At 35.7% G+C, this 22,818-nt stretch overlaps 1 protein-coding gene across 1 annotated transcript in view; it reads right to left on the bottom strand.

Annotated features, from left to right (window-relative positions):
• Positions 1-22,818, bottom strand: part of DNAJC1 (DnaJ heat shock protein family (Hsp40) member C1) — a 106,193-nt gene that overhangs the window by 32,509 nt on the left and 50,866 nt on the right. The window contains exons 7-8 of the mRNA XM_069859482.1: positions 15,890-15,980; positions 7,300-7,466 (exon numbers count right to left, since the gene is read on the bottom strand). Coding sequence (XP_069715583.1) covers positions 7,300-7,466; positions 15,890-15,980 — 258 coding nt within the window. The remainder of the gene's footprint in view (positions 1-7,299; positions 7,467-15,889; positions 15,981-22,818) is intronic.

The following is a 22,818-nucleotide window of genomic DNA, read 5'->3' as shown; positions in this document are numbered from 1 at the left end:
ATTTAACTCAAGCTGAGTTTGCAACATTTGCAATGACACAAAGCGTAATAAACCACAGGAAAGCCTGGAGTCTTCTGACTTAACACTTTCAGTACCACTCTAATGCAGATTTTTGAGTGGTTTTTTTTTTTTTTTAATGAACTATCTTTTCAGTGACACTACCTTACTTCACAGTTTGGTAATAGAATACTGAGATTTTCACCTCAGGGTTACTAAATTCAATAGGGCCCAGATCAATAGTGACTCAAAGTCATCGCCATCTGATGAGAGTTTGGAGCTCGGGTTAAAATGTATTATGAGCTTAGACTAGCTCTCGGTGAACAGCTTCATAACTGACACTAACAGGTATGGCTGTTGGCAGTCTCAATATAGAGTCTTAAATTCAATGGGCACACAGAATGATTCACTTTCTGACCTATGGCAATCCCTCTAGGTTAGGGTGGAGGTACACAGGCAGGACACCATGAGGAACCTCGAACTGCTCATTGCTTACTTGTACCCATCCCAGGAAAAGAAAGATTTAGAATACAGACACATTTTTCAGTTATCATATTTGTTTCACTGCTTAGAAAATTAAGTTATTCCAAAACCAGATGACCTCAGGTAGCACACTAAAACAGAGTAACCCTTCCCTTTGAAGACCAATTTATTAAAACATCTGGTTTACACAGCACCTTAATCCTGCTAAGATATAACTTGCTTGCTTAAGGAATTAACATTTTTTAAAAGCCTGGAAACTGTATTCAGGTAATCCGTCATATGACGTCTGATTGGAACAGGCACCATGTTATTTGCTACAAAAGAAAAAGCATACTCAGATTTCAAAGCAGCACAGATTCACGGCAGAAGAGAGCAGGTGGCAGGCTAGCTGGCAATTATGAAATGTGCAAGATTACAACATTACTAAGATTCAATTGTCAAAACTATACTTTTTAAACTAACAAAATAATAATTTAGCATTTGTATAACATTTTGTCTTCTAATGTTATAAAGCAGAGAGACCTCCTTTGCACATTTGAAGTTGAGTCATATTATATCGTTCCACAGCCAGCTTTCAAATAAAACCTTCATGATTAAAAAGCTCACTTGGTTATCAATATCTGATCTATGAAACACAGTGCTTTGATGGCCCAGGCTAAGAAAAACAAAAACTGCATTTTAATCAGAAAAGAGTTCTGGACAAGATGACCATGGCCTACTGTTCAACAACTGGAAAAAAAATGGTAACTACTATGTTTCTAGCATCTGCCAATAAATCGTGTAAAAACAATGCTTATCTATACTTTTATTTCATAGTATTTTTAATAATACTAATTTAAGGGTAAAAAGTAAAGCGTAGCAAATGCAGGAAATCCATGTTATCTATGCTTCCCAAGCTCTGTGCACCAAAATAGTTTTTACTATTCCTGCTTTAGTAAAATTAATCCAGGTGCTCCCACAATATCAGAACCACTCAAATGCCAAGAACTGCTGCAGGACAACTTAAGACACAAAAATAATGAGAAACATGATTTTCTATCCATACATCTGGTCCGGGTGGAAGGGATCAGGCACTGTCTTTCTCCACCTTTATCTCCCCTTTACAGAGCAAGCAAATATCAAAAGGTCAGAAGTATTCACCCCTCATTGAGGTAGAACTTGGAACTCTATCTTCAGAGACAAATCAGTCAAATAATGACATGGAACGAGGAAGAGATTCCAGTGGGAGAAGATGAGCAACCCATAAACCAAACCAAATCATAATCCTGGTCCCACTAAAGACAACGATAAATCTCCTACTGATTTCTCAAGGGCCAAGATTTTCATGCAACAACATTATTCACATAAACAATGAACTCTCATGAAAACAACGTGTGTTACAAATCATGTAAAATCAAATAAGAACAAACAATATGAGAGAAATCCCACTGGGAGAGAAATTACTTGGCAATGATTCAACAATAGAATGATTCCAGAAACAGTAAATAAATATATTCTTGCATGAATGTTCACAGAAAGGACAGGGTAAGATCAGACAGAACAAAGCAGGTCCTCTAATGAGTTGCTCTTTTTTCTTCCAGCTCCACATAACAGGTTGCCCAACAGGAAAGTAAAAGGTTAAACAGCTACAAAGTAATGCAATAGTGGCTTAAGAACATAAGCAGGCCACAAAATAACACAACCTAGAAGGAAGTCCATGGTAATATTCCCTCCAATTTCCTTTAATTCTTAACAAGCATACAGAGAATACTTTTTCCAGTCAATTTTTGACAGATAAAGGGAGAAAAAGGCAGAAGGTCGAGCTAAGGAAATTAAGCTACTTATCTCCCCATAACCTGAAAGAAAATCTAATCTGGGAGTACAAACATTTAATGACAAACCAAAAATAATTTGAGAGAAAAACTTTTTCAGTACCTGCTTTGAAGAGCTCTGTTATCAGTATGAGAATGATTTTTTTAGTAATTCCTCTTCGCTTAATAGTCACATGCAGTTTGCATGAATATGCCATTCAGTGCTAGGTAAGTAAATGATTTCCTATATAGAAAAAACTCCTCAAGAGTCTCATTACTTCATTTCCATGCTCTTAAATACAATTGAGTCTGCTTGCAGGATTTTCAACAGATGGGAGTTTTAAAAACAGGATAGATGGTCAAAGAAAGGCTTCATATATGGCTTCACAAATGGTCTACGTAAGTATGCTGTAGTTATGCGCCTCCTCCTACATGTGTTCCCATACCTGAATTTAAACATTCTGGCTACAAATTAAATTCAATGTTTCATTCTCTCCAATTTTATGAAAGGAAGTAGGTAATGAGGGCTAAGCAGCCTGGAATAGACTGGAAAAACATTGCATTCAGTTATTCCCCAATAGCTTCCCTCTTCTGGTGTAAAACTCCACCTATTTAGCCTTTTGTGATAAATATGGCTTTCTAAATGTCTTTTGATTGCTGATCTAGTCTTCTTGTTAAGTGTTTTTTCCTTTCTGGAAAGTGCAATGATCAAAACTGTACCAAAAGTCCTGAAGGTGGACAGATCACTGCTGCAGCAAAAGGCAGAAAAATTACCTCTCAGTTCTGTAATACTATTATCTGAATATCTCCCAAAAGCTCACTTTCTTTTACTATTCAGTTCTATGTAGAGAGTAAGACAAGTCCCTTATGGGCATAAACTTAGTGTGTTCTCAAACTAAGATGGAAGACGTCCCTTGGTAGATCATTTTACCTTGCCTAAAAAGGAAGCTGTGTTCCTCTCCGCAGCCTGTTTCTTATCTACTTCAATACTTAAACCCTACGGAAACAGTGATCAACAATACATAAATAACTTCCATACTATATTCAGTCACCAAACAGTTGCATAGAAACAATTTGGCTTTTTCTATCAATAAGAATTGGTAGGCCAATCTAAAGCCACACTGGTACTCCGAAGTGCATTTCATGTTATTTTCCATGTACTTCTACACTGCTCCTAATTCAATTTGAAATGACAATTAGGTCACTTAGCAGGATGACACTGGTATACACTTATTTCCTTCTTAGAAAAAACAACGTCAGCTCTTCAGTAAGGACGATACTTTAAATGAATCCTGGGGTGAGGACCAGCCTATGAAGTTTTCTGAACTGGAGATTAAAACTTTACCTCCCCATTAGAGATGGTAATTCTCATTTCCAAACAATTTTCATTAGCTTTACTTTCAAGATCATCCTCAATAAACAATGAAGCAAATAATTAATTTTATTCCAAAGCTATCCCCAGATCATGATAAAAAATTAATTAATTCCAGCCTCACTGCCCAATTCTTCTTTATCTATTTCTTTACATCAACATTTATCTTTTTCTTCTATTCAGTTCCAATATTCAATAGCTTAACTTTTGTCAAGTTGCACTTTATTACTACACCTGCTGACCTATCAGACATATCAAAAAGATCACAAAAAGCTTATGCCTTTCTAGGCAACCAAAACAAAAATAATTTTTTTGGAAGCCCAGGACACTGGCCTCTGAAACCACTGATTATAAATCCATCAAATCCTTAACAGAAACAAAAAAAACCCAGAAATATCCTTTCTTCTTTATAAATACAGAATTCCAGTTATGATCAATAGAAACAGTAATATTTATTTTAGGAAGAAAATTGTCAATTTATTTTTCTGCAGTGCCAAAGCCACATTCTTGTTCTGAGATAAAATGTAGAGATCTTATATAAGCTTAATGAAACAATGATGAAAGCCATGTTGGCAAGTCCATGTTACAGACCTATTTAGTCTATGATAATGTTACTTCCCAGATTAATCTGTCAGAAAAATATCCATATTCCTGTTGCAGATGTAAAAATAAAAATATTAATTTTTCTCTTATACAGCTTTGATACATCTAAATTTATAACCTTAGACTTCCAAATTCACTCTTCCAAAGAGCTCAAATGTATACTTCCAAAATGGTAAAAACATTAGTAACCTGCTTACAATACTGCAGCCCATGAACCACTAAACCAGCTTTCAAATAGAAAAATATCCACCCCAAACCTCAAAAATGAAAGAAACCTAAGCTTTCAAATATCACCATGTATTTAAACAAAAAAAAAATAATCACAGGGACTGATCTCAACCTAACAAATGAACATAATCTAAATTTTTATCGAACTGGGCACTCTGCAGGGTACAGCACTTCCAAAACATTAGTCCATTGATTACAGGCACTTCCTACAGTACACATGTCAACAGTGTGGAGCAGTTAATGAACAATTTGAAATTAATTGTAATAATCTACACTCGGGATACTAACATCAGGGACAGCAACTCCACTTCCTTATTTCTGGATGGATGGCCAGTAACATACTATTTTATCAAGACACTTCGATCTTTCCACATGGAAAACTGCTCTCAAGCCTGGTTCACTGTATGTAGTCCACATCCCTGAGCTATCATGAAAGAAAAGCAAAAAAGCTAGCAAGCTAGACTAAAGCATGACAATCCCAAGAAAAAATCTGATAGAAAAAGAACTTATGAAGGAGTAACTTTTTCCTAAGACAATCAGATCTGAGAGTGCATGTTACAAACCACTTGCACACCCATGCAAGAAGCAGAAGAGGGAGGTAGAAGAGGGATGCTGACCCAGTTCACATCTATGACACGTAGTGGAGGAAAACACATCTTTCCAAAGGAGAAAACGTGTTCAATTGACAGTTAGGAACAATTCACTCGCGGTACTACCATGTTTCCAGGGAGCTTGTTACAAATCATATGCCACAGATATTCTCATATAGATGTATAAATGGCTCCTCCCAGCTACTTGAGCCCGTAATGTATATTCTCCATTTCCTTGCACAATTTATGAATCTCTCTCCACTACTGTATCAAATGTCAATGTTGCATTGCGGTAACATATTAGCTGTCAAAGAAAGGAAGCACACCTCATCTCAGTTTTTTGAGGTCAAACACTTTAGCCAGACAGCAAACATGCAAGTTGCTTGCTTGTCCCTAAAATGTTAACCCCATTTGTAACAGAATACAAAAAATAAACTCATGAATCAAAGTCATGAGATGCAATACTGAACCCCCAAGTATAAGCACAGAAAAACAAGTTACTTACCTTTTAATAACAGTTCTTTGACATGTTTTAATTGTTGTGACTCCTGTTTCTGAAAGTATGTACCTAAACTTTATTATCCCAGCAGCAACTCTGAAGACACAACTTCTATATACAGTGTAGGAGGTGCAAAATCATAGGTGGATTAGGCCCAGTCTTATTCAATTCTTCCATTTTAATGGAAACCTAGAGACAGACTCAATTTCCATCAGAGGGGAAGGTGCATTTGGGGATCCAAACTGTCAGAATGCAACCAAGCCAAGCTACTCTATGCAAACATACATCTTCTTTAATTATTTGCCCACACAACCTGGTAAGCAAAACTGGTTCACAGAGATGCAAGTAAGAGGAATCCAACACACAGGTGCTTCTTGAATGAATGTAAACAAAGGAATGACTGTATGTATGCTCTTAACTCCCCGGCAACTCTTCTACAGAATTAAGGACCTGATTTCTTACTTTCTCTAAGAGTGGGAAAACACGCTCCAGTGTTTAAGGGTTCAGCTTGTCAATTCCTTACACAGAAGTCAAAAGCTAAGCATATTTGCAGAACGGATTTGTTACAGAAATATCGAAGTAAACAAAATAATGCAGATGTACTAAATAATACAGAAAAAGTAAGAGCAAGAGAAAATTGGCAATGGGGAAGTCATGAAGCCTGGAAATCCAGTAGTGGTAAATGATTAAAGAGGTTACGCAAAATTAAAATTATTTTAGTAAAAATTTCAGGTCTGGCTAAAAATGAGAGGGGTATTGTTCACAAGCTTGAAACCAACTAAGGAGTAAGCAGATCTGCAACACAGGAATCAAACAAATGAAAGCAGGAACTTCTTTCATTGTTCAGATGCTGAATTCAGTGTGTTGCCCTAACTCCACTCCAAACACAACATTATTGTCCTCTCAGTCTTTCAGGCAAGGCAGATTTTTAGTCAGGAGACCAATTTATAACATTTCCTCTGTCACCAGTGTATCTCAGTTCTAAGATGAAAACCATAGATTTTCAAGCCAGTGTGTTTTAATAAAATTTACCAGAAGATAATTACACTAACTGCCACTACGAACCTTCACATCTAAGCAGCAAGAACCTTAACAATAGGTCTAAGTCAAATTGTTAGTACATTTCCATAAGTCAAATGAAACGCACACAGTATATAAGCAGTTCCATAATCAAAAGATACTACACCTGGACATTACAAAGAAACTTTCACTTCTTTCTTCTTTTTTTCCTTTGCTGTTGTTTTGTGGTTGGTTTGTTTGGTTTTTTTTTTATTAATATAGAAGAATCTATTCTTGCAAGTAAAATGTTACTAAGTGCAATTAAGACAAAGAACCAAGCCTCATATAAATTGACAGCATTATGCTGTACTAATTTCTAGAGGACAAGAATAGTATTTATATTAGAAACCATAGTGAGCTTTCATATATTTTAATCAATGACATCCTATTATAACAACATTTCCAGTACCACTGCACAAATTACACTGAACATCGATATAATATTTTCCATTAATACTGGACAATAACTAATACTATTAATTACAAAATTATTATTATTTTGTAATAATACAGATATGTAATTATTAATTGCAAATTAATACTACTAAATACAATTAATGCTTCTCTAGACAACAATGGTGTATGAATACTCTAGTAGTATACATACATTACTCCATTTTCTTAAAGCAATGGATCAACATTTAAAATGTATAAAAACATGAAATATTTTGAACTTACCTTCTTTTTTTGTGTTCTGTTCCTGCCTCCCAACCAATCATCCATCTGTTCTTCAATATCTTCAATCGAAGCTCCATGATCATATGATGGTATATATGTACTTGACTCCAGAACTGTGTATACAGGGAATTCTGATCTTGGTTTCTTGACTTTAGGCTTCTTCTCCTCTATACAAAAGTAAAAAAGAAGAAAAAGCAATGCTACTAATACTGCAGAGAAGTACAATTCATCTCCTCAACTCTTAATGCTATATTAAAATTTACACTGAGGAAGGTGTTTCAATTTCTTTGTTAAAAAGAGAATTCAGAGTTTTGCATAGTAATTTTATTTTTACAGAAAGTAAACACCAATGCACAAACTTAGCATTTCAGATTTTCCACATGAACTATGCCTTAAAGTGCCAAATGAGAACCCTCTCAAAAACACAGTTACTCTTGTCACTGCTATACCACCTGGCCATTAATGTTAGTACAGGCAAAAGCATAGGGAATTGTTAAGAGATTTTTTAAGTCCAGATGGCTTCAAAGAAACTGGCAAGGGCAGAAAGGTAAGTTTTACACAGTTTTGTATTGCTTTATGGTCAGCTGTGGTGAGTGAAAGCTTCCAAGTCAATAGATAGTTTCCCTGTTCTCAGATTTCTGTAACTACAAATAGCTCTGTTGCAAGACATTTAGGAAGATTTAAACATTGGACTTAATTTCTCAAACTGATCACTATTTTCTGCTGTTTCTGTCCTTCAAATGGTATTAAATGGGAGCAGCAAACTTAGGGGACAGAAGAGAGGGACAACAACAACCTAAACCCCAGCAACTGAAAAATATATCCACCATGTAAGATGATGTCAAAAGAAAGACTTAAGATTGAAAATTGCCAGAACTTTAGGAAATACAAGAGGATGAGGGTCAGAAAACAAAGCTTCAACACTCAGGAAGCAACTAAAAACTTCAGGTATGCCAAGTGGGACTCTTGGCTTTTCCTCATTGTTTTAAAAATATGTTGTATTCACAATAACTGAATCTTCCTAAGGATGCTACTGAACTGAAAGAGCTTATCTAACAGCTGGCTGCAGCCAGAAGAGGAAAGTTCTACTCTACCTCCACCTTTCCACTCTCCACTGTGTGCTTACATGCTCCTCCCTCTGCTTTGTGCATTGACAGTCATCCTACCACTTAGCAAACTAATTCAACTCACTAATCTAGTAGAAAATTACTCCTTTACACTCAGAAAAGAAGAAAGAATCCAAGTAACTTAAAGACAGCGCACAAGGAAATGGAGAACCACACTTCTCAGCCATTAGGAGCAGCTTATCTGCCTCTGCAACCATGCCCTAATACTTCTCTGAGCATCAGAGGAGGAAAACCTTTAAAAAAAAATCCTAAAGAGGAGAGAAGGACTGCTCCCTACAGACTCTGATGCAGAATTCCTTTTCCTAGTAGTATATGTGCAGGAACAGAGGAGTGAAAAGACTTCACAGCCTTGACAAACTTTTACAATCTGAATCCTTAAGAAAAGAAGAAAGGAGAGAGAATTGTTTCATGGCACTTTTCAGAAGTCCAAAAGGAACAGAAAATTCACACAGATGTAAAGTTAACAGAATGGCTAATGGTCTTTAAAACTTTTAAATGGACATTGTTCAGAGACCTCTTTTTGTGAAAAATCTCTAACTTAGTTTATTTCTCTCAATAAATGAAATACTAAGTAAACACTTGTACTTGGATTTTTTTTAGCATTCTTCCACAGGTATGCATAGTAAATATAATTAAATGACAAAATCCCTCACAAAAAAACAAAAGAAAGCCCGAAGATGTTAACTAGCATTTCTCTCACTGTTCAGGGGTTAAAAGACCGGCAGCCCAAAAAACACTTCTGACCTAACCTGGTGCTTTCACATGAAGAGAAGAGAGATCAGGTTTTCCAAATAGTAAATGATGCCCAGACAGCTGAATCCAACATCTGCTAAAGCTTGACAGACACCCAGGAAGCTGGCACTGCTGCCACCACCACAACCTAAAGCAAGGATGTGTTTGATGGTACAGACAGTAGTGACAACTGCAGCTGTAATTCAGAGTTTTGAAACACAGGTGTTTCCTTAGTAATACTGTCACCTTCTAATGGCGCTACGTTTAGGCTATGTGGCCACCCATTATAATAGATAATAGATCAGGCTTTTCAAATGCATTATTCTTCTCAAGTCTCAAGTATTGTTCTAATATGTTTGTATATAAACCTAACTGAAATGCAGGAAAAACATACAGAAAAACATTTCAGAGCTACCTCCCAGTTCTGTGACAGCCTTCTTCCTGTTCTCTGTAGACACAATCAGACCACTATGCCCTAAGCAGGCACCAATATCCAGTAGACCTATGACCTGAGCTACTGGTACTCACATAACTAAACACAGCAGAGAAACAGTCTTGGTGAAACCACAGCCTACCTTCATGCTCAATAAGGTAAAAGAACAGGTTACTCAAACTATTATTTTCAGGGATCATTAAGTATTTTAACTGCCAAATTGCAGTGTAGTAACTTCTCTTGTTTACTAAATAGAATAAAAAAAACAAGGCAAGACAGAAAGTAAATGGATAATCCAAGACTGTAGACACTATGGATATTATTTGATATCTACTGCTTCAATATAAAATGATTGGTATTTTACATGAGTTATGACTTTTACAGACATTAGCAAAAAATTCTTCACAGAAAGGGTCATTGGGCACTGGAACAGGCTGCCCAGGGAGGTGGTTGATTCACCTTCCCTGGAGGTGTTTAAGGCACGGGTGGATGAGGTGCTAAGGGGCATGGTTTAGTGTTTGATAGGAATGGTTGGACTTGATGATCTGGTGGGTCTCTTCCAACCTGGTTATTCTATGATTCTATAAGAATTTTTTTTTTTATCATTTGCTGAATTCATACTGCAAGGACATTAATTTTCTACGAGCAAAATTTCCACCTTTAGACCTATTAAGTTATTTACCAAAAGAATAAATATGACTGTCTATTTCAACAACTTAAGAGTTAAATAGAGACATAGAATTTGTCCCCGTGTTTGAACAGCATATAAATACACCCATCAATGGATCTGCAGACTTTAACAGACAAAAATTAGCTAACTCTCCTACCTGTACAATATTTCATACTCCTAAAGGCCTCCAAAACTATTCCAGTACTGGATATGCATTTTACTAGTTTATGGTGCCATGATCTGGGTTTTGAAGTTTGATGAATTACTTGCATATAATCAGATACTTTGACCTTCCTTGTCAGTCCTTCCATGTTGTTACTACATTAATTTTATCAGTGGCAGAATTAATAGTATCTTGCTAATGGTTATTTGCTCTAAGATACATCAGCTGTCATTTTTAGAAGATAAGGAATCAGCTAACATTAAGAACCAAGTGCCACGTAAAAAAACAGTGGTGATTTTTCCATAATATAAATCAGAGATCCATATTTTCAGAAAAGTATATGCTGATTTTACTGGCCAGTTAATGTAAATGTAAAGAGTTCAGAGAACTTTCCAGAGGAAAAAAAAAAAAAAAAAGATTGCTTCATACAGAAAGAAACAAACCAAAAACAAGCTCTGAACTTCTGCAAAGAAAGTATGACAGATCAAGCTGGACCTCCTTCTCTCTGCAAGGCTTCTAAGATTTAAGCACCAGTGATGTCTTAAAAATCACAGAAAGAAAAGGGACAGACTGAGTGGTATCTTGTGTTGATAAGCAAGAAATATGACCACACTTGCAGGTAGACAGCAAACATTTTTTTGCAAGTCAGTAAGATACTGCATTGAGATCTTTTTTCCTACAATATTGTTCCCCTACCTACACAACTATGACAGACAATCAAAACATTTACAGCACTAAAATTTGTTAAACCATGACAGAGAAAAATTCACTTTTATGTACAGCACACAGTCAGAATACACTGGACTCCAAAGCATGGAAAAGATTGTACTAAGGTTTTGACAATGGAGCAAAATAACGGAGCAAGCTATATTCAATATAAATGCAAATACAGGGAAACACTCATACGTTTAAAAAATAAACATTTCTGTACTCATAATAAAGTTAATGGGATTATATAAATGCACCATGAGTTAGCATCTGATATACATCTGCTGTACTAAGACCTAGAAGTCAGCTGAGACAAGTTTTGTAGGAAAAGGCATCGTATAGCCTGGCTGAAACAACTGGGAAAAGCACATGGCCTTGCAAGTTCGAAATCCTTTCAGCAGGCCTGCCAAAACAACCAGTGAAATGGGTGATCCTTAGTTTGCCATAATTAGGCTTCAGAGGTAACAATTAAGTGATCAGAACATTCACACCCACACCAACCAAAAAAGCATGCATTATATGAATTAATTTTCTCTGAACCTGCCTGTCAGCAAATCATTACTGAGCAAGCATACGAACATTGCATTTGGCAGGGATTAATACTAAACACAATTATCCAAGATACTTGTCAATTATTTGGAAGCAAACGTAAAGTCACCTTCAGCATTGTGCTAGATTACCCAAGTTTGTTCAAAATGGTTTACAGAAAAGAGGAAAGCACAGGAAGAAGTAGGAACATGGACTGGCTGGTAGTCTGGGACCAAACAAATTTAAAGCATTTTTGAAAACTACACAGATAAGCACCTTCGGCCCTATCTGCATTTAGAAGGGACTGCGTGCAAGGAACCTTTGATTGAAGAGCTTGCAGTTATGGCGGACAAATGATCTGAAACAAGCTACCAGACCAACAGAAACTAAGTTACTCTGCGATTCCGTAAACAGAACAGTAATAATTGAAGAATCGTGATTTTATAATCAGAAGATGATAAATGTTACAACACTATATACAAACCCAGGGTCCAATACTTACAGCTACATTGGAAAAATCCACAGAAATTAAGGGGTAAAGAAATGCTTTATATAAACAAAATGCAGATAAATAAAATTATCTTTTTTAAGAACAGAAAAATGATAATAAACAAATGAAGGCTAAAGCTAGAGAAATTCATACTGAAATTAAGATATAACCATGGAACAGTAAAATTAATTGCCTGAACAAACCATGAAGAACAAAAGGCATCTCTGTGTTTCCTGATCAATACTGTATCTTGCATAACAAGATGCTAAAAGCTAAAGTACACCACTGGTACAAGTCAAACAAGATAAGTAATGAGAATCAGCATTGTTCGCTGATTTTTGCTGCAAGGGTCTGAAATAAACACATTATACTAAATGCTTGGGATGTTTTCTCTCCCTAAGTTTCATGAAACAATATAAAAAGCTATCCATGCTACATGCTATGTTCCAAGGTGTCTGGAAAGGGAGAACCACTAAGCCTAACCAAACTCAATCAAATGCATTAAAGGTTTCACTGTATCTTTGAAGTTTCATGGCAGGCACTCAGGTAGGACATGTCTTGCCATAAATACCACTACAGATACCATGATTAAGCTCCAATACAGAAAGAAGGCAAGTCATGCCACCACAGGGCTAGTAACTCTGGATTTCAGGTAAAGCTCAAATGATGGGGGTGAGGAAAAAACTCCAAAAACCTAAGTACTGTTAAACATGGTTTCTAACTAGAAACAAACTACTTTCTTGCCATGGATTGTTTCAGATGCATTGCATATCAGGGCAAGAATTCTGGATTTACAATCCAAATACGTTTGGTAACCAAGATACCAGTGAAGAGTTCACCTGCAGGCCCTATTTCTTTAAAAAGGCATATTTAAAAAATACATGTAAATCCTCATTGAAGCTCAAGGAAAACAAACAAGCAGAATGGAAAGTAAGAGAACTAGCAAGGCTAAGTGTAAATAAAGAAAAATAGATGAGTAAATAGACGGGTTTCTCCCCAAAATGGATGTGGCTGAAAGAAGCACTCCATGCAATAAGGGGACCAGTAGAGCTGCTAGAATTTGTCTTGCTAACTACTCAAACCTTGCAATTTAAGTTTAAAAACTGTCAGTCATCTGTCAGGGCAATTCATGCTTAAGTCTTCCCAGTTTAATGACTACTTGGTTCAGATAATATATTTTCTATTTTATAACCCATGACTATGAAGAACAGAACAGGGCTATCTATTGTTACAGAATCATTCCCTGATGCAGGGATCAGATGCATGTGTCACGCTACTGGAGAAGGAGAAGTTAAAAGAAAGTTTAATTAAATCATTTACACTTTAGTACAAACTTTGTGTTCTAAATTTTGTGTATCTAGGTGTGAAAAGAGCATCAGAAAGGTTAAGCCAAATAATTCCTGTTTTTGTACATAAAACACCCAGTTGCCTGTACAAAGCCACATTTCCTAGAAACATAAAGGACTGTATTGTAAGGTAAAGTTGCTATATTTTACTAGGGTAGTAATGACAGTTTCAAATGGATTAAGAAGTGACAAGAAACACTGCAAAAGTGTCATAAAAATAAATCAAAACTGCGCAAAATATGTCATCAAGAAATGACACTTCCACACTCCTTACCAAATACAGCACTTTAATGACATCTCAATACTGTCCTCTCTTTCCTATTTTATAAATTATATTTTCCTCCTCCAGTACCCTCCTCTGGTTTTAGTTCAAGCCACCTACAGAACACCGCACAATTTCAGCAGGAAAGCAGACAGACATGGGAGTAATCCAGCAATTAGGTCATGAAAAAACAAGCACTGTAAAACAGCTATTGCTAATCTGCATGAGATATATTTACTCAATTAGATAGATGGAACTGTTATTATGAACTCCCATTCCATGGACGGTCTCTAAAATTAAAAAGAATGGGGTCAAACAAAATGCACATTTGGTGATTTACAACCTTTCTATGCTAATTGTGAAGTGACAATGCAAAACAATATAACAAAATAAGCAAATTTAACAGATGTTTTGCATGCAAGCTTCAGGAAGAAACTATAGAGTATTTTCTTCTGCAGTAACATAGCTTCACCTCTTCTTTTTCTCTCAGGAGTCTTATTTCTTTTAAAAACAGTTAACTGATAGCTCATTCTGCTGCCCAGTGGATATCACTGCCATGGATGACCAGATTAATTCTGTGCCACATTTCAAACTCTGCTAATTACAGGTGGTGACTGCCAATCCTTCCTCCTGCTCCCTGGCAGCAAGCCTATTAAGGGAGGGCAGGATGCCAACCAGCGAGACTGGCAAGGACTAGCCCCTGCTCACATGAGCAACACTGGGTCACCTGGCTGACAAAGGGGTCACATGCCATGTCACAGCTGGCAGCATGACAGGGGACAGGGTGATGCTTCTGTCGGAAGCCAGGGGTGGTCTGGAGGGAAGAGTGTGCCAAACCAACACCTCTTGTGCGGGCGCCGCTACTGGAAGCAACAAAAAAGTGACTCTTGCATAACAACTGACAAAGGAGAAATGCTGAAAAGTTCACATGTGGTCCTTCAGTGAAACACAGGACAGGGAATCGCTGTCACTTGCAATTCTGTTTTCAAAACCTAGACCTTTTAAAACAGTAGCTCACAGATCTCAATGAAGAATGTATGCCAACTATTTTGAACAATGGCAATATGTTACCATCTGACTATCTAACAAGTTTTTAATAACCCTCGTCAAGACTCTTTTCAAGGGCCCGTTTTGTGGTAGATACCTCAAACATAATGGCAGGCTTCCCTAACAAGCATTAAATGCACTATTTGCTAGATTTAGCCTGGGTCCATGGTGTTCACAGAGGTGCTGAAGGCTATCCATTTTCTCAAAACAGATTCAGCTACAGATAACTTAAGAATTACCACTGGCACTGCATCTTTTCGCTGATTTTACAAAATTAAGCTATTTTACGAATATAAATAATGCAGCTGTATTTTAAGCACCTAAAGGCTTATGCATACTCAAAGCTAGCAAATTATTACAGGGCACTCAACGCGCTCGCCAGAATAAAGGAACTTAAAAACATGCACTTAAGTACAGTAAATAAAGCAAGCATGCACATATAGACAAAAATCTTTTAAAATTGTCTTTAGAAGAGAGTAGATGTAATCATTGGCAGAAGCAAATAACTGAAAGAAGGAAGTCACCTAAAATTATTCTGAATACTTTATTAAGGGAAATGGTAATTGCCTTCTTTGGCCTTTTCTAAAGTAAAAAGACTTTAAGGCATTTATTTCAACAATAGCATGAGTCCATCTCCAAATTCTGCATCCACACTTTTGGAAATTCAAATTATACTCAATTTCTATAACAAAAAGCAACTCAATATGCACAAAAAATTATTAAATACATTATTTTAAAAATATCTACAGACAGAGAGAATACAAGAATGCTCAAAATGCAAGAAGTCACTTCTGAAAATGTAAACTTCGAGATTTCTCTCTCCTGTAAAGTGACGTTCCTAGATGAGTATGCTTTTTTTTGCTACAACATAACTGTCACCTGAGCTTTGTGTTTTTATAGGAACAAACCAGCACCCTACTGCACAAATAGTCACAAAATTAAAAGCTTATTTAAATTTACCAGCAGTGCAGAAATATACAAAAAATATGTTTTAGAAAACTATAAAATGCTTGGTCACATACATCCTGTGTAGTAGGTATATCATATTACATCTTTGTTTATTAAGACAGTGGTAAAAACTCACTCTGAAGTGTTTCAAGTTCAGCCTTAGCCAGGGCATCTTCTTTCGCCTTCATTTTTGTTTCTTTATATTCTACATATAATTGTCTGGCATCCTTTAAGAAAATGTTGCAACGGAATTAGCATCCTTATATAAAACTTATTGCAATGGCTCTGTTTTAAGTTCTCAATTAACCTCACAAAAAAAAATTAAGATACATTTGTTTCCTTGAGTTACAGTAATTTTCACTACAGAAAGTACTTGTTTAGAATGTAGAATTCTAGTGTAATAAAGTTTCAAATGTAATAATGTTGATATTACAGACTGTGATCCTGAATGACAACCTGAAAAGTAAAATGGTTAGAAAAACATTTCTGATCACTACTTATATGTTTGTAAGGGGCCATGTACCCACTTTGCTCACATCAGCAATCTGGAAGTTCAAGGAACAATGAAGAGGGTTTAATTAGAGTATTGTTTGCAGGGATAAACGAAGACAACTGCTAGACAATGGTTTTCTTAGTGTGAACTCACTATAGTAACACTAACTGCAGGTTGCCAACCCCATCTTAATCTCCCTGCCCCCCCTCCCCTTTTAAGCCAACTTCTACATTGCTACTGAAGTGTAGAAAACACATATAAAGGTTTTTATCCAAGGTTTACGTTAGATTCTAACGTGAAATCTGTTTGAAAAATTCACACATAAAGCCAGAAGTCCTGTCAGAAATCTCACAATAAGTTACACACTTCCAAAATCTGATGAATTAGTAATTTGAGATTTGCGTTAAGAGCTTTCCAATATGAACAACCAGATTGCTGAAGTAAGAGATATGGAGAGTTTTCTTACTCTCACTTACCAGTTTAAGAGATTTCTACACTCATTCAAAACCAATTAATCTATAACAGAAATGCTGAAATAGGCAAAATACTATTTATCATTTCCAAACATGCAAGATATCTATTGCATTAAACAAAAAGTAATTATAGTACTGGTTAAACCTAATTTTAGTTCTTTACAGGCAAAATTAATTTTATACTTGTCATTACATTAACAATCCCACTTTTTATATGTAAAGGGTGATTTACATTTTAATACAGAATGTATTGTAAAACACCAGTAAATATTTTAATAATTTCAACCATAATCTTTTAAATTCGAGCAAAACCTGGTCTCATTAAAAAAAGAAATGACATCTTCATAAATTTTGAAAATAAAAACTAAGTTAAGCAGTCATTATTTTTGCCTCTAATGGTAGAAATCATCCAAAAATATTGCTTCTTCTACGGATATTACAACACAACAGTTGTTCTTTGCGTTATACTGGCATCTACCCCTTCAAAGGCAGTTGAAGGAGGTAGGACAATACAGGACAGGATCATGACCTAACTCTGAGCCAAACATCATAATGATTTGGAGGTGTCTCACTGATACAAGTCAGTAGGCCTGAAGAACAACTCTAACAAATTCCCAGAAAAGATCAGTAAGGTTTCATGTCCTTCCAAAATACCTCTTCTTATTCTCTATTTGTCTTTACATTTGGGTCCAGGAAATGGGAAGTTATTTCTCTGCCAGGTTTATGTAGGAGATCACAGCAGAAATTTTAAAGACTTTACATAACTTGTTGCTGCTGGAACAGAGCAGATGAGAGTATCTTGCAAGCTTACAGTTTTGGTTTGGGGCATGAGGGTGTTTCAGTGGTTTTAATAGAATTGGGGTTAAAAACCACCTGTAGGTACATGAGAACTACCACTAACAGCAGAGATGAAGGCTTTGAGGAAACATGCTCAGTTTCAACGTTAAAACATCGAATGACAAAACTAGGATCAACATTGTTTCTCTTTTCAATTTACCTAAAATATGAATTCCCTACCTCAGATGGAAACTTCCCTTATACTCTCCACATCGGGTCACTAAGAAACATAAACAGCAATAAAGGTAATGCTTAACTTCTGCTGTAAGTTTGAGACATTCAAGTTGCATGGCATACACAAGACTCAGACATACTGCTATCCAAAAAATGCTTTTGTTTAGGCCATGATTTCAAAATGGCTACAATTAACCAACATTTAAACTTAACCCATTTGACACTGAAAGCCAATATTTGATGCTAAATTCTGGTGTAAAACCCATTATTGCTTGTGGGATCTCCAGACAGCAGGCACTAGGGGGTAACTGTCAATCTTTCCAGCATGTCAATCATGGAACAATTGGAAATGTGACTCAGATGAAAATGAGACACAATAGCTGAACAACAAAGAAAACTAGTCAGAAGCACGTAAATGAAATGTAGTAGTATTGTTGCTTTGTAGATATGAAACAGATTATCACTGCAAATGAAGTAATTTCAAGCTAACAAAGGCAAAATTAGACTTTTATCTTATTAATCACAATTTATTACGGCTGATACCATAATCACAATAAAAGAGGAAACTGCATGTTTTGAGACATGCAAAAAATGTATACATATAAAGTAAAGCAAAGATAAAACAACAAAAAAATTAATCAAAATGGAATTTGAAGATTTGAAAATCAAGTTCTTCCCACAAAAGCATAAGAAATGGCTCTACAGGTTGTAAGGAGAGGAAAAAAAAGACACACCTGAGTAAAGATTTTAGCCAGAGACACAAACCATACAGGTATCAGGCCTTACATTTCAAAATCATAGAAACACTGGAAAACAGTTTAAAATAGGAAGCTCTTTGAAGAAAACTTCTGTCTTAACATCAATAAGCACAGTCCAATTTACTCCTCGTTAGTTTCCAATATTATCAGTCTAAACTGGAACATTTATTTTCAAACATATCCAGTTTTGGTAGTAAGAGTATTTAGAAACAGACATGTTCAGATTTTTTACCTTTCCAAAGTGATATAATTAAGAAGTCATTTTGCCTCAATACAAACATTTTAGAGCCCTAAAACCACTGGCAATACAGACACAGCCTCTTCCAATCTAGTCCTCCTTCCCCAAGATTCAGTAATGATGTTTCTTTTAGAGGATCTTTTCCCAATGAGCTCAAAATGTGGGCAACATTAAGATTTTATATCTGATGTATACTTTACTTTCAATAGGTAACAAACATAAGAAAAGTAACATTTTTATCCTTTTTGGCCTGGGAAAGGAAAGAAGAAAGATACGCACAAATATAAAGCTTGGAACTGTTCTAACAAGAAGTTCTGGCTTACCTAATCAGAAATATTGTTTTCTCATTTGCAGCATTTCGAGGCGTTTACATAAAATAACATCAATGCAAATACACTACTTTGCCATCAAAGCGGTAATAATATGCATGCAGTTAAGCAAAAAGAATAATGAAGAGGGCTAATTTATGTTGGTTTATTATACTAGGACTTCAAATATACTTTCCAAAGAGGAAGAGATGAAAAAATGTACTAGAAATGCAAAATTCTGCCATTGGTATACCTAATTCCAACTGCCATGTATCAGAAGTTCCTGCAACTACCTTCACATTCAACCAAAAATTTCCACAAGTGTTGTGGATGAAAAATAAAATTGACAGACGAACACTTCATTAACATATTTCCAATATTCCACCACAATTAAGAACAAAAAATATTGAAAAATTCTTGCATTTCAGCTGTTCTTTATATCAGTTTCGTCTTGTGTCAATAAATTTGAGATTGCCAAGACAAAGCTGCACTTGAGTTATGCAGAAATACGGAATCTCTTGATACTGGACTTTTAGGGGGTTTTTCTTTTTTTACCTGGGGTGGGTTGGTTGGTTTTGTTGGTAGGGGTTTCAGGTTTTTTATTATGTTTTGGTTGGTTTGCTTATTATTTTTAAATAAATGGATACATTATTTAGTCAAACTAATAATTCTGGAACAAAAAACTTCAGTTCTGAGTAAGATTCAGCTAGACTTTTGGGGTGGGTGTTGGGTTTTGTTGCTTTGTTTGCTTTGTGTTCCCCCCCTCCTCCAGTTAATCTTCCTGGCTTTCTGATCTACCTCAGAAAGACTACAGCTTATGAGAAAATAAGGCAAACATTGGAAACAGCTTGCTGCATTGGCCAGATGTGAATCTTCATTATAGATTTTGTGATAGAATCAGCTTCACATCAGCTTTATTTCTCTGGGTGACAGATTGATACAAACAATATGCACTCTCACAGAATTTACAGCTAACATAGTTTTTCTATGAGTATACTTAAAATCAGTACACTGAAATAATTTTCTTTGCATTAATTCTCATTAAGTTAATTTATAGACTTAAAGAGAAATATTTGTATGAAGTTCTTGAATTACTTTTTGTCTTTCAGCACAGAGTTCTTGTACAATTTGTACAAAAAAAGAGAAAGAAAAAGAAGTTAAATCTACCGCAACATTTAATCTTTGACTTGCTATTTCTATGCAATAAAACTGCCATAATACCACAAGAAAATAACTTTTTGATGGGTTTATAAACAGTGATATCAATGTGTTAAGGTAAGAAATAATGTAAAAAAAACCTCAAAACTTACCCATTATGATTTATATTTCTCTTTGGTATTTTTACATGTTTACTCAGAGACAAACTAGTAAAAATAAATAGGAACTGCATTACTTCTATATAACCAGAAAATCATGCCTTGACCTTGGAATATGCCAGGTGTGGCCAAGCTCTCCAGCTGCATAAGGCCTTTGGGTAGTTTAAATGTAGTTCCATGCCTTGGAAGCACCAGGTGACCAGCAGCAGGCTGTGCCAATGCAGTATCTGCTGGATGTTCTACGTCCACACTGATGAAACAAAGGCAGCCAGAAGTGGGAACTGCGGGCAATGCTGCCAGCCCCCCCTAACTCATTCATATCCAGAGAAGCCTTGCACCACAGCAGAACAGTACCACGAACTGAAAGCCAGTATCACCTCGTACACACAAACTGCTCTTGGCACACTACTCCTCCAGCATGTGTACTGGGATACGCAGACATACAGTAAATGATCTGAAGGAGCAGAATAAAATTGGCTGCCATGAACAACAGGCAACTAAAGATAAATTTCTTCAGTGTCTTACATTTTACTTGAAACTTTTACGATGCAGGAAAGCACATTTTGTCTGCAGCACTTTAGCCAGCACACTGTTAGATGCAAATTGTTTTTGCTCACTTGCATACACCCAGAATACTTGTTTTACCATGCACTCTCCTCTGATCTGCTTCTAAGCTTCTAATTGACCTTAGGGTCAAGAGCTTCATCCCTGCTTTGGTTCTCCCAACAGCTGCGAAATAGCAAGAAACAGAGCAAATGGGCAATCACTCGTGCCACATATCCTGCAATTGCTCATTCCCCACAACTTGTATCAACACTGGTACTGTACAGTAAGTCAGAACACATGAAAAACCTGTAAAGCTGGGAATTAAGGAAATATTTAACCTTATTGACTTGAATAAATCCCTTCAAAAAAATCTATTTTTAAGGCATTTGTTATTAAATGCAATAAATTTTATTTTAATCTCACACGATGATTTTTATATGTCATATATGAAGATAAAAACAACTCACGTAAATGTTTGCTGACCTAATCAAACCTTGCTTAAAAGCTAACTTTGCCAAAGGAGATGTCCCGCTGGCAAAGCCTCTTGAGTTTAATGACACATTTCCAATAAGTTTAGGGCCAAAGCTGAACCATCTCTAAACAGGTGGTGAAATGTAATCATGAATTAAAAGAGAACCTAAGCTAAAAATGGCAAGGAATTAAACACCTCTGGGTCACTAGTTTGAATCTACTCCAGTCTACTAAATCAGCTACAGTAATTACCATCTGGTAGTCTACATAAAAATAAATTACTGGTCTTTTTGTTTTAATTCACTTCATGCTGCACAAAGGTCTTTCTAAACAAAAGTTTCAATTGTAATTGAAAGCTTTGTTGATAATCTCACTAGGTTATACCCACTGCAAATACATACTAAGCTTGTTCTCATTACTGGCAAGCCACCAGTTCTTCCAGCAGACTACTGCCAGGGTGTATGCACTACACCTACACTATTATTCATAGAAGATAATAACAAACTTTATTTTCTTAACAAGAATCCATGTCTGTCTGAAACAAACAAAAATGCTTTCTGCTTCATTACACTCAGGACAACAGCAGGCTCATAATCTAATGAAAAAATATTTCCTAATTAATGAAGTTGCTTTAAAACTAAAGACATTCTTTGCTAAGTTTCACAACATCAAGGTGGAGGAAAAGTAGTTGACAAGAACACTAATAAACACTCCTTTCTTCATTTTTTGATGGACATATTTTGTGAACAATAATTAACAACATCCTTAAGAAAGGCCACTTTTCTTAAGTTGTATGTCTGCACATCCAAAGAAAAAACTCTGTTTAGCTGCTTTTCTGCAATTTACATACAACTGTTCTTACACAAAAGTATACTTAACACTACTGTCTGCTCTGTATTACATCCACCATTTGAACAGAATTTCTTGCACACTATATTTAGCTGGTTTACTTCTTTGCAAGAACAATTTTCAGTTCTGATAAGCATTTTAATTCAGTTTTATTTCTTTTTGCATTCCTCTACTTTTAGTTATTTTTTAAAAAATATAGTCTTCTTCCAGGTAATTCACATGAAAGAATAAACTATAAATGACCTTATAAATAACTTATATTTCTATCTTTTTCTTAAAACAACATTATAAGAATTAAACTTGGTAATAGTCAATGTAATTTATACTCCACTTAATGTTTCTTTCACACCTCAGAAATTTCATTTATGATATCTTTTATGCACTCTTTTCCCTCTGTTTCTTCAAACAAGCTTGAAGTTGCTGTTTTGACCCCCAAATCTAACTAAACTAAATGCATGTATATAAAAACCTATGTAGTCTCTCTCAAAATACAATTGTCAACAGCTTAAAAAAAACAATCATTTTTTCAGTTTCTCTCATCCTCCTCTCACTCATTTTTCTTCCAGTTTCTTGACATAAAATGCAGACTACGATAAAATGGC

Source organism: Phaenicophaeus curvirostris, chromosome 6, assembly GCF_032191515.1.
Source record: "Phaenicophaeus curvirostris isolate KB17595 chromosome 6, BPBGC_Pcur_1.0, whole genome shotgun sequence".
Lineage (NCBI taxonomy): Eukaryota > Metazoa > Chordata > Aves > Cuculiformes > Cuculidae > Phaenicophaeus > Phaenicophaeus curvirostris.
Note: the sequence above shows the minus strand (reverse complement) of the source record. Positions and strands in the feature narration are given on the sequence as shown.